General features: G+C 40.5%; 1 protein-coding gene across 3 annotated transcripts in view; it reads right to left on the bottom strand.

The window, feature by feature from the left end:
- The window catches only part of Agl (amylo-alpha-1, 6-glucosidase, 4-alpha-glucanotransferase), an 80,765-nt gene that overhangs the window by 44,568 nt on the left and 22,822 nt on the right, over positions 1-13,375 (bottom strand). For all 3 annotated transcript variants that reach the window (XM_004663950.2, XM_045137975.1, XM_045137976.1), the window contains 6 exons: positions 12,554-12,757; positions 5,372-5,553; positions 4,885-4,996; positions 1,803-1,926; positions 804-906; positions 617-714 (listed from right to left, as the gene is read on the bottom strand). In XM_004663950.2, the coding sequence (XP_004664007.2) occupies positions 617-714; positions 804-906; positions 1,803-1,926; positions 4,885-4,996; positions 5,372-5,553; positions 12,554-12,757 (823 nt within the window). The remainder of the gene's footprint in view (positions 1-616; positions 715-803; positions 907-1,802; positions 1,927-4,884; positions 4,997-5,371; positions 5,554-12,553; positions 12,758-13,375) is intronic.

Raw genomic sequence — 13,375 nt, 5'->3', positions numbered from 1 at the left:
AAGTGAGGCCCTCTAGTCTGCACCAGCCTTTCTACTTTTTGTCATGTTCTTTTTTTCCCCGATTTTTTTGAGGTAGGGTCTCTCACTTTAGCCTGGAATGACCTGAAACTCACTCTGTAGTCCCAGGCTGGCCTCTAACTCATGGTGACTCTCCTACCTCTGTCTCCCGAGTGCTGGGATTAAAGGTGTATACGACCATGCCCTGCCCCTTCTTTCTGACACAAGCTGCGGCAGCCTGAGGCCCTTGCCATAGGCTGAGCAGATACGAGTGTCCTTCTGTACACCTTAAGCCAAAACAGACTTTATTTCGTTATAAATTACCCAGTCTCCACTATGTTCTAGCAACACAAAGCAGACTGACATTAAACATGTAGTCCTCCAGGAAAATCAATGCAAATAACTATAAATTAGTTTGGATCAATGATAAGTTTTTTAACTAAAGATTTACCTAACAAAAATGAATTAACATAAAGTCTGTTTCTGAATCAAAACTTCTATTCAATTTAATAAATGTACTGAAGTCATACCTTAAAGGAAACATTTAGGTTACTTTGAAAAGTTAAATACAGCTTTTAATTTTTAACCATCAATGAGAAGAAAAACAAAAATGCAATACCTGGTAACTAAAGGATGTTTTCTAGTGACAGGTCCCAGCTTAGGACCATGGCCAGCCAGTCGTTCATAAAACACATTTCCCAAAAGGCAATTGACTGCCTAGGAAAACATTGAATTATGTTACCATGCTAATTAACACACAATAGTATGAAGACTCAATGAAAAACAGTAGATCAAAAACATAAAACCTGGTCCTGATGGCAGCTCATGAGGTGATGCTTCTCAGAGTTTAGTTCCTCAATTTTCCTCCGGAGCCCATGACAGCACTCCTCAATTGCAGCTGGCCCATTGCTGGAGCAGACAGTGATACAAACTTACTTTGTGGTTTGTCTTATGTGTGTACCTGTGTGTGATATGCATACATGTACGTGTACCGTGGGTACACTTTCACATGGAGCCATAGACTGTCTTCCTTTACCACTCTCCACTTTACTGAGATGGGCTCCCTCACTTAAGGCAGTGCTTCCTCGTTAGGCTAGTCTAGTTAGCCACTCCTGATGCTGGTATTATAGGTGGGCTGCCATGCCCACCTGGGAAGTGCTAAAGATCTGACCTTAGGCCTTTGGATTTGTACTGCATGAGCATATTTACCCATGGGACCATCCCCTCACCTCCATCATTTAGTGATTTTACCTACCCATACACATTTTCGGGCAGGTGTCATAAAACCTTAGAATATAATCAGGGCCAGGCATGGTGGCTCACGCTTTTAATCCCAGCATTCGGGAGGCAGAGGTAGGAGGATCATTGTGAGTTCGAGGCCACCCTGAGACTACACAGTGAATTCCAGGTTAGCATGAGCTAGAGTGAGACCCTACCATGGCAAAAAAAAAAAAAAAAAAAAAAAAATCAGGATTTCATTATGACAGAAGAACTTTTGCAATTGTTAAAAATTTTTTTTTTTAATTTTGAGGTATGGTCTCACTATAGCCCAGGCTGACCCTGAACACAGTTATCCTCCTACCTCTGCCCCCAAGTACTGCGATTAAAGGCATGTGCCACCACACCCTGCTCAATTGTAAAAATTGTTACATCCATTCACAGGAGCATGGCCTGACAGAGAAAGTGGGAATGTCAGGTGTTGAGATAGAAGAATGATGGTGCATTCCTTTATTTCCTTGTCCATGAAGGGTTTTAATAACTAGTATAAATGTTCATGAGTGTGTCATAGAACAAACCCAACATACTCATGTGGTATGAAGGTCGCTAGAGCAATGCTCATGTCTACAGTGCAGCTGAGCCGTCTGTATTCAGGATCCTGAATAATTGTAAGATGCTGAATTGGACCAGACTTGCTTACTTGCCAGTTTTCTGAAAGAAAAGATGACATCTTAGATGCAAATATCCACAAGGAGATTGTAACTTTGCTGTTTTAAATGTTTAGTATGTAGCAATTTCATAGAACATAAAGTAAAAGTTTCATGAGCATCTTTTCTACATCCCCTCCCCATTCTTTTGTCTATCACCCCTCACCATACAAACACACAGAGAGATACACAATTATTAGAGAAAACCACAGGATTCTTTCAGTTCAGCCTCAGTGCCTTTTTTTTTTTTGCCTTAGCATTCATTTATTGACTTACTTATTTTTTGAGGGTATTGAGGATTTGGGGCATCTTCGTACCAGGCTCTACCAAAGAGTCTGTAGAACACATTTCTGCCGTTCAGGCTTCTATGGGCATAGCAAGTACTTCACCATTGAATCCTTTGCCTAAAAACTTTCTAACACACACCAGGTGGTTCAATAAGTATGGGGAATGAATGAATGAATGATAACATTGGAAATCATGTACCAAAAACACCAGTTAAATAAATTGAGCAACTTTATTTTTTTAAGATTTTTATTTATTTAGGAGAGACAGAGGGGTGGGAAGGGGAGAGAGTGTGTGTGCGAACAATTGTACCAGGGCCTCTAGCTACTGAAAACAAACTCCAGACACATGCACCTGGCTTATGTGGGTTCTGGAGAATCGAACCTGGGTCCTTAGGCTTTGCAGGCAAGTGCCTTAAGTGCTAAGCCATTTCTTCAGCCCAAATTGAGCTACTTTAAAAAGTGTATTGCAGCCAGGTGTGTGGCATGTGCCTTTAATCCCAGAACTCAGGACACAGAAGTAAGATGATTGCCTTAAGTTTGAGACCAGCCAGGGACTATAGAGTGAGTTCCAGGTCAGTCTGGACTAGAGTGAGACAGTACCTGAAAAACAACAATAACAAAATCCCCCCAAAAGTGTATTGCTATTGCTATGCAGATGTTAAAAGAATTTTGTTGTTGCTGTTGTTCTTTGTGAGACACAGAGAGAGTGTGAGAGAGAGAATGGGTGTGCCAGGGCCTTCCACTATTGCCAACAAATTCCAGATGCACATCCCACTTTATACATCTGGCTTTACATGGTTACTGAGGAACAGAACCCGGGTTGACCGGCTTTGCAAGTAAGTGCCTTTAGCTGCTAAGTCATCTCTCTAGCCCAAACTTTTTAATTTTTTTTTTTTTTTTTTTTGAGGTAGGGTCTCACTCTAGCCCAGGCTGACTTGGAATTCACTATGTAGTCTTAAGATGGCCTCAAACTCATAGCAATCTTCCTACCTCTGCCTCCTGAGTGCTGGGATTAATGGTATGTGCCACCATGCTGGGCTTCAAGAATTTAAATAATAAATGCATGTTGTTAATGAAAAGTAACACACACACACACACACACACACACACACACACACACACGAGTTTAGGAACTAGTATAACTTGTTTTTATAAAATAGATATTAATATAAATGTACAATATACAGAATTATATGAAGCTATACATTTTTTAATTAATTTATTTATTTGACAGAGAAAAAGAGGGAGAGAGAGAAAGAATGGGCTCAGGGCCTCCAGCCACTGCAAATGAACTCCAGATGCATGCAATACCTTATGCATCTGGCTAATGTGGGTCCTGGGAAATTGAACCTGGGTCTTTGGCTTTGCAGGCAAAAACCTTAAGCACTAAGCCATCCCTCCAGCCCAAGCTATACATTTTTAATTTCTTTGAAAAAGAAATTTGGAAATCAATTACTACTTTTTTTTTTAAAAAATATGTTATTTATTTATTATTTGAGAGTGAGTAAAAGAGGCAGATAGAGAAAGAAAGAATGGACACTCCAGGGCCTCTAGCCACTGCAAACAAACTCCAGACACATGTGCCACCTTCTGCAGCTGGCTTTACCTGGGTACTGGGGAACCAAACCTGGGTCCTTTGGCTTTGCAGGCAAGTGCCTTAACCACTAAGCCATTTCTCCAGACCCTCAATTACTAGTTCTAAGAAGATCTAAGGAAAAGGAAGTTATACAATGTTTTGTTTAGTTTTGTAGTGCTGGGGGTTGAGCCCATGGTCTCATGCACACTAGGCAAAACTCACCCCTGACATTGTTGGGCTTTTAAAAAAATTCTATTTTGAAACCAGGTCTCACTAAATTGCCCAGCCTAGCTTTCAATTTGTGGTTCTCCTGCCTCAGATTCCTGAATACCTTGGATTATAGGTATGTGTGCAAAACGTCTTGATTTGTTAGGTCCTTAACTGAAGATTCACTTTCTGCACCTTTTGTTACAGCTAAGATATGCCTTCAGTCTCAACAAGGTAAGAGGCCGTCATAGGTGGGCACCATGAGCTGACAGCTCTATTCATTAGTTAAGATGCTTACTATAGACAGCAGAGGGCTATCACATCTCTTCTATTTGAGGCTGGTTTCAAGCCTTTCTCAGACAAAGTAAGCTTCTGTGTCTAATTCCTATTCACAGTTTGAACAATGCACACTGAGCTGAACCAGCATCTCAGGATTCTGATGAGGAATCAACAGGAACAAAAAGTCCCTAACAGACATAATTATGTTATTTCTGTGGTTTGCATGGTTGGTATCTGCTATCAGCTGCCAGAATCATAGTTTTTAGTATCATAAGTAACAAATATTACATGATAATTTAGATTTAGAACTGGAGAAATGGCTAAGTGGTTGAGCCACTTGCTTGCAAAGGCTGACAGCCTGGATTTGATTCTCCAGTACCCATGTAAAGCCAGATGCACAGAGTGGCATATGCATCTGGAGTTTTGCATCAGCAAAAAGCCCTGGGGTGGCCATTCTTTCTCCCTCTCCCCATCTCTCTTTACAAAAAAAAAAAAAAATGAAAACAATAGATTTAGTAACAATGTGAATAAAGATAAAAAGATTAATTGCCTTAAGAATGACATTAAGTAAGCTTAAATTTCTGAAAAGTGATACAGACAAAATGTCCTTTACCTTGAGTGAGAAGTCTTCGAAACTGCTCAACTGCTTTGGTAACATCAACTTGAAAAAATTCCCAGAGTTGAATTTTTGGAAAAATTTCTTCCCAAACTATTTTCCGAATGCACTGAAAAATATCAATATTAAAAAATGTAAAATGGGGCTGGAGATGGCTTAGCAGTTAAGGCGCTTGCCAGCAAAGCCAAAGGACCCAGGTTCAATTCCCCAGTACCCACATAAAGCCAGACGCACAAGGTGGCACACGCACCTGGAGTTCATTTGCAGGAGCAAAAGACCCTAGTATGCCCACTGTCTTTCTCTATCTGCCTCCCTCTCCCTTTCAAATAAACAACATGCACGCACGCATGCGCGCGCGCACACACACACACACAGTTTTTACCAGATAAATTGTATATTGGATTATAGATTCTAAATTTTTTTATCCTATACTTACTTTGCTTTTTAGAAATTCAGTTATTCTGACCCTTTCTATACAACTTACATTCATGTGGTGATCATTTTCAATCAACACAGGTATTCCTTTTTCTCTGTACTTCCCATCTGCAATGTCACAGGAGAAATGCCACAAGGCTCTGTCTAAGACCCAGGCAGGTTTCAAGTGCGGAGAATTCACAAGGTTATAAGCAGATTCTGGGTGCTCATGGATCCACTTACTATTCGTAGCTTAAAGAAAAGGGAAACACTTCTTGTAATGAAATTAAATGCACATAATTAAATTTAAACATAACATCTTTCATATGATAAAGGTAAAATATTAGTATCTACCACTCATTTCTATCCATATTTTACTTTATTTCTGTTTCTCTTGTTTTTTTTTTTGGAGGTAGGGTCTCACTCTAGCTGGCTAGAATTCACTATGTAGTCTCAGGTAGCCTCAAACTCACGGTGATACACTTACCTCTGCCTCCCAAGTGCTGGGATTAAAGGTGTATGCCACCACGCCCAGCCTTTCTCTCTCTCTCTTTTTGTTTGTGTTTTGTTTTTTGAGGAAGGGTCTCACTCTAGCCCATGTTGACCAGGAATTTACTCTCTAGCCTCAGGGTGACCTCAAACTCATGGCAATCCTCCTACCTCTATCTCCCAAATGCTTTCTCTCTTTTCTGAAGTAGCTTAGCGACTTGAATACACCATGTAGCCAAGGATGACCATGAACTCTTGATCTTCTGGCCTTTACCTCTCAAGGGCTAGGATTATCAGGGTATGCCACCACATCTAGCTATATATCAATATTATCCCATCTTCTTTTCCTCTCTTCCTTCCTTATTTGGATAGGCTCTCATGTAGCTCAGGCTGGCCTCAAACTCTTGATCATTCTGCTTCTACCTTACAACTTATTTTTCTCTTTTGAGACATTTCTCACCCTATAGCCCAGTCTGGGGTGTTAATATGTAGACCAGAGAGGCTTGAACTTGTTAAGATCTCCTTATCTTTCTTTACCCCCAGTGTTGAGCTTACAGGCATGTACCATCATGTCTGGCTCTGTTTTTTGTTTTTTTTTTTCCCCCAATACTGCTTAGAAAATGCTGATGGAAGCTAGAGAAATGGTTTAATGGTTAAAAGCACTTCCTTGCAAAGTCTGCAAGCCTGAGTTTGATAATCTAGTACCCACAGCCAGATACACAAAATGGTATGTGCATCTGGAGTTTGTTTGCAGTGGCTAGAGACCATCACATGCCCATTCCTTCTCTCTCTCCTGGTAAATAAATAAATATATTAAAAAGTACTAATGGAGGCTGGAGAGATGACTTAGCAGTTAAGTGCTTGCCTGTGAAGCCTAAGGACCCCAGTTTGAGGCTGTATTCCCCAGGACCCACGTTAACCAGATGCACAAGGGGGTGCATGCATCTGGAGAGTTCGTTTGCAGTGGCTGGAGACCATGGCATGCCCATTCTCTCTATATCTGCCTCTTTCTCTCTCTCTGTTGTCACTCTCAAATAAATAAATAAAAATAAAAATATACTTTTTTTAAAAAAAGGAAAATGAAGCTCATCCTCAAGTGAAAACCTTTAAAAAAATACTAATGGCCTCTGAATTCATACTGAGAAGTGTGGATAGTTAATAAAATAAAAAGTGAAAACAAGCAGGGAATAATGGTGCACACCTTAATCCCAGCACTTGAGAGGCAGAGGTAGAAGGATCACTGTAGTTCAAGGGCAGCCTGGGTCTACAGAGTGAGTTCCAGGTAAGCCTGGGCTAAAGTGTGCTCTTACCTTGGTGGGGGGGGGGCGAAGAGCTGGAGAGATGGCTCAGCGGTTAAAGACTTGCAAAGCCTGATGGCCTGGGTTCTATTCCCCAGTACCCATGTAAACACAGATGCATAAAGTGGAATATGCTTCTGGCATTTGTTTGCAGTGGCAGGAAGCCATGGCACATCCATATCCACTCTCTCTCTCTCTGCCTCTCTCAAATAAATAAGTAAACAAAATATTAAAAAACAGCAACAAAAAATAAGATAGGTGTAGCGGCAGATGTCTTTAATCCCAGCACTCCGAAGACAGAGGTAGGAGGACTGCCGTGAGTTTGAAGCCACTCTAAGACCTCACAGTGAATTCCAGGTCAGCCTGGGCTAGAGTGAGACTCTACCTTGAAAAACAAAAATAAATAAATAAATCAACATAAAGTTAAATTGATAATTCTCCAAATTAGCACTGCTACTACCCACTAGATGATCCATTTACTGAAACTCAAGGTATTGGCTAGCAAGATAAAATATAGTGCTAATTATATCAATTAGGATTTTCACGATATGGCTGAGAGTGTGGTACAGTGATAAAGTGCTTGTAGCACATGCATAGGCCAGGGTTGAAGCCCAATCCACTATTCGTACACAAAGTTACACATGTTAAGAATAAGTCCTAACCAGTAACTACCAATAACCCCACTGAGGAAAGCTCTCAATGGAACAGGGGTGGGGAAAGGGTACATAAGAGTATAACCTGGGGCTGGAGAGATGGCTTAGTGGTTAAGGAGCTTGCCTGCAAAGCCTAAGGACCCATGTTTGACTCTCCAGATTGCACATAACCCAGATGCATAAAGGTGAGGCAAGCACAAGGTCACACATGCCCACTAGGTGGTATAAGTGTCTGGAATTCTCAACTACAGTGGCTGAGGCCCAGGCATGCTAATTTTCTCTCTCTCTCTCTCTCTAAAATAAAAACAAAAATTTTTAAAAAGAAAGAGTATAACCTGATAGAAATATGACCAACTTGCAATATGTTCATACATTCAAGTCTTCAATTAAAAAAAATGCTAAAAGGGTTGGTGGGGATGTAGCTTGATGGAGAGTGCCTACTTTGCATGCATTAGGCTCTGGGTTGGCTACTAATTAGCCCCCCCCCCACCCACACAAGAGAGCCAAATTTATCCTCCTTTTTCTTCTTTAGTAGTGGACTCTTGCTATGCTGCCTAGTCTGCTTAACTCATTCTATTGCCTCAGCCCCCCAAGTATCAGGATCATTACTTCCAGTTCTACCTCAGTACTTTCAAGGGTTAAATCTTAACCCTTTACCACCCTCCCCCATTCTACATTAAAGAGTGAAGGGCTAGAGGGATGGCTTAGCACTTAAGGTGTTTGCTACAAAGCCAAAGGACCCAGGTTCGATTCCCCAGTACCCATGTTAGCCAGATGCACAAGGGGGTGCATGTGTCTGGAGTTTGCTTACAATGGCTGGTGGCCCTGGCATGCCCATTCATTCTCTCTCTCTCTCTCTCTCTTTCCTTCCCTCCCTCTTTCTCTGTCAAATAAATAAATAAATAAAAATATTTTTTTTTTTTAAAAAAGAGTGAAACTTCAATCTGGGTTTCATCTCATACATCAAAATTATCAGGCTTCTGAAGATGTATGGTAACAAATTCAGCAAACATGCCAAATGGAGCAACATCCCATGTGAAAAGCACAAGGCTCTGCAGCACATGAACCAAGACTTGCTCAAGGTTCCCGAGTACCGTATTCTTAGCCCACTACAGCTGGGTATGAAACCCTAGGAGCTGGGTGGGGGAGGGGGTGACATGCATCTGGAATGGGACCAGGGGACTGAGAGACACAAGCATCCTGCACCTCCAGGATAACACAAGAAGCCCAGACTTGGAGGTTAGGGGAGAGGGAATCTTTGTTTTGACAGCATTGCCTGGAGTAGAGCACATGGGAGAGGGCCTCCATTACTGAGCCATTGAGGGTGATGAAGCAGGTCTTACTCACACTGGCCTGAATGACCTGGTGATTGACACCTGTCCTGACCAAGATTTCATACACTGTTATTAGAGCTTCATGTTTCTCTATATGCCAAATGTTCTTCACACAATATCAGGGACTTTAAGTGAGTGTTTTAAAATGATGTCTACCAATTATGGTTGTTTTGCAGAACAGGGTGTGTGTGGAACCTTCTGCTGACAATCCTGGAAGGTGATGGTCCCTGGATGGTAACTTTGTAAGCAAAATCCTGTTCACAGAAAGGTCATTATGACTCACACTTTCCAAGTAAGACAGTGGAAAAGTTCACATGGTTTATACTGTGTGTGACTTTTCAAATGCTTCAGAAATACTAAGGCAGAGACTGACCTCACCAGTTTTATTAATTTTTTTCTTTTGGTATAGAAGTTACAAAGTTCAGTTGTGTCTATGGCTAGCAAACTAAAGACTACATTGCAAGAAACCTTTATAGCTAGATATGACAAGAAACAAAATCTTATGTGATGCAATGTGGACAGAGGTAACATAGATATACCAAGTCATCCCTTTAAGAGGCATGACTTCCTTTGACCCATTTCCAGTAGGAGGAAGATGGTAGAGGAACGGGAACATCCACATTTGACTAAAAGCTGAACATAAAGTATTGGAGATGGCAACACCACATGAGAGAAAAATCCTAGCTCTCTATCATCAACTGGTTCTTTAATGTCCACCTAATCCTCGATAGGAGGTAAATACAACTTCAGTCGTGTTCAAGTCACTATATTTTTGTCTCTATTATAGCCACCTAAGCAGTATTCTAAGTCCTATAATTTGTAACTTAACTGTGTGGCTTGGTAAATTTGATAGGAAATGTTATGGATGTCTAAGTAATTATCAATACTGTCAAATTTTCAAGTGATGAGATACTAGATTACAAGACTCTCACTGTAGACTTTTTAGTATTTTATTTATCTTATTTGAAAGAGAGAAAGAGAAAGAAATAAAAAAGAGAAAATGGACACACCGGAGCCTCATGCCATTGAAAACAAACTCCAGACACGTGTCACTTTGTGAATCTGGTTTACTGGGCACTGGGGAATAAAATCCAGGCTGTCAGACTTTGCAAGCAAGTTCCTTTAACTGTTAAGCCATCTCTCCAACCCTCACTGTAGACTTTGAAGCCTGGTTCCTACATGAATGCAGAAACTCTAAATTTTAAAGACATCTGTTCTTACTTTTTAAAGCTTACCTTTTTTTGGTTGTTATTTATTTATTTATTTAATTGAAAAAGAGAGAGAATGGGTGCACCAGGGCCTCTAGCAATTGCAAATGAACTCCAGATGCATGCACCACCTTGTTCATCTGGCCTTACGTGGGTAATGGGGAATCAAACCTGGGTCCTTTGGCTTTGCAGGCAAGCACCTTAACTGATAAGCCATCTCTCCCTTTGATTTTCATAATTGAATTTTTATTTATTTATTAGAGACAAAGAGGGAGAGAGAGAGAAGGAGAGACTGGGTGTGCCAGGGCCTCTAACCACTGCAAATGAACTCCAGATGCATGTGCTACATTGTATATCTAGCTTATGTGGGACCTGGAGAATGGAACCTGGGTCCTTTGGCTTCACAGGCAAGTGCCTTAATGGCAAAGCCATCTCTCCAGCCCCAGTTTGTTTGTTTTTGAGGTAGGGTCTTGTTCTAGCCCAGGCTGACCTGGAATTCACTATGTAGTTTCAGGCTGGCCCCAGACTCACAGTGATTGTTCTACCTCAGCCTCCTGAGTGCTGGGATTAAAAGTGTGTGCCACCATGCCTGACAAAGCTTACCTTTGATTATTTGCCATTACTATAAGCTGATTCATTTTGGTGAGACAGTTGCATAAGTTTTAATTATTTTCATAATTCCTATGGCTAATTAGGAAAGATTTTCATGGAATGAACATTTCTTTAAAATTTTTAACCTACCCAGGGCTTCCATTATTTATACATGTAAATCCGTTGTGACACACACAGTGGATATGTGCAAGGCGTACTGGGTTAAAGTGAGAAGCTCACAGCCACAGGCTTCATCAGACCAGGTCCAGCTGCTCTGGCAGGTAAGGGAGCAATCACCTCTGAGAGTCACAAGTTGGGAATATACAATTCTATGTAGCTGACATATCTAGGGAACCCAAATGGTCCAACCTATTCTCTATCAAGTAAAAGCTTCAGCTTTTGAGACTGTACCAGTAACTTTTTCTGTAATAATGGGAATCATTATTATTATTTTTTCCTTTTTAAAGCAACATCTCACTATGAAGCCCTGGCTGGCCTAGAACTCATGGTGCTCCTCCTGTGTATGTCTCCAAGTGCTGGGATTATAAGCACACACTACCATGCCCAGCATTATTTTTTTTTTGTATATGCTATAGTACAAGCGCTTCTAATAAATTTAATTCACTTATTAGCCTGGAAAGTATTTATATTTAAATTGAAGTAGGTGGTTATTATGTCCCTTATTATCATTCTTCAATTTTATAATAATCACATGCAAAGTACTCACATATTAACTCTACTTCAACTAACACTAATTCCTTTGGAAGAAAAAAGTGTTACTTTATGAAATGGTTTTTAAAATTAAAGGACAATTAATTATCTGTATCTTCAAGAAATATGTTCACCCCTTTTTGGGGGGGTATTTTTTCTTTTTTGTGTATTTTTATTTATTTATTTGAGAGTGACAGACAGAGAGAAAGAGGGAGGGAGGGAGAGAGAGAGAGAATGGGCACGCCAGGGCTTCCAGCCACTGCAAACAAACTCCAGATTCATGTGCCCCCTTTTGCATCTGGCTAATGTGGGTCCTGGGGAATCAAGCCTCAAACTGGGGTCCTTACGCTTCACAGGCAAGCACTTAACCGCTAAGCCATCTCTCCAGCCCTGGGGGGGGGGGGTATTTTTTCAAGGTAGGTTTTCACTCTAGCTCAGGCTAACCTAGAATTCACTATAGAGTCTCAGGCTGGCCTCAAACTCACAGTGATCCTCCTACCTTGTCTCCTGAGTGCTGGGATTAAAGGCATACACCACCATGCCTGGCTTAAAAATATGTTCTTTAAAAAATACTTTTATTCATTTATTTCCTAGAGGGAGAGAGAAGGTAATTAAGAAAATGAATATGGGTGCACCAGGGTCTCTTGTTGCTGCAAACAAACTCCAGATGCATGTGCTACTTTGTACATTTGACTTTCTGTGGGTACTAGAGAATTGAACCCAAGCAGGCAGGCTATGCAAACAAGCCTTTATCCACTGAATCATCAACCCCACGCTGAAATGTATGTTTTAGAAGGGTTGGAGATCTAGCTAAAGACTGAAGTGCTCATCTAGCCTTTTTGAGGGCCAGAATTTAATCCTTTGCATTGCAAAAGGGTAATAATAATAACAGTAATAACAACAATGTAAAATAAAAATAAATGAAATAATCAGTTTAGTATTCTCATCAAAATTAGTGATGCTTATACCAGTGTGATTGTAGACAACATCTGTAATACAAAGAATATTCCATTCTTTCTTCAGTTTTTCTACTAGCTGTCCAACATCATTCCAGGTACACTTCTGATTAGGTCTTGAGAAGTCAGGATTTAATTCTAACTGATCAGCAAGGGAATAGCATGACCTGGATAGTCCAAGAGTCTGCAGTGGGGTGAAATGAATCATGTTGTAACCTACAAGGCAAGGAAACAAGACCACTGTGTGAGAAAACAAACAAGGCTACTGTATCAAATGACCAACAAATGACCAACTTAAAACTAATCAAAATGTAGCTGTAAACTTTCACAGGTACTTATAAATAGAAAGTTATAACATTTTACTAACATGTTAGTAAAAAATGAACCAGACATGAGATTAATTCCAAAGTGTACCACAGACTTTAATCAAAGTCTTGCAGGTTGTTGTCATCATTATGTATGAGAGACTGGGATAATGATATAATTTGGAAACCACAATCACAATGCTTAGCTATTACTAGAGATTCAGTTTTAAGTGCTGAAAGGATATATCTATATGTAGGAAATGTATCCTATGCAAGTATATCAATACACATCTTGCATTTTATTTTTCAATTTTTAATATATGTATGTTTGAGAGAGGCAGATAGAAAAAGAATGGGCATAAGGCCTCCAGCCATGGCATACAGACTCCAGACTCATGCGCCACCTTGTGCATCTGGCTTTACGTGGGTACTGGAGAACTGAACCTGGGTCCTTAGGCTTTGCAGGCAAGTGCCTTAACCACTGGGCCATCTCCCCAGCCCCACTGTCTAGTATTTTAATGTTGCATGG

Source organism: Jaculus jaculus, chromosome 19 (genome assembly GCF_020740685.1).
Source record: "Jaculus jaculus isolate mJacJac1 chromosome 19, mJacJac1.mat.Y.cur, whole genome shotgun sequence".
In the NCBI taxonomy this organism is placed as follows: domain Eukaryota; kingdom Metazoa; phylum Chordata; class Mammalia; order Rodentia; family Dipodidae; genus Jaculus; species Jaculus jaculus.
The sequence above is the reverse complement of the archived record's forward strand: the minus strand, read 5'-3'. Positions and strand labels throughout refer to the sequence as shown.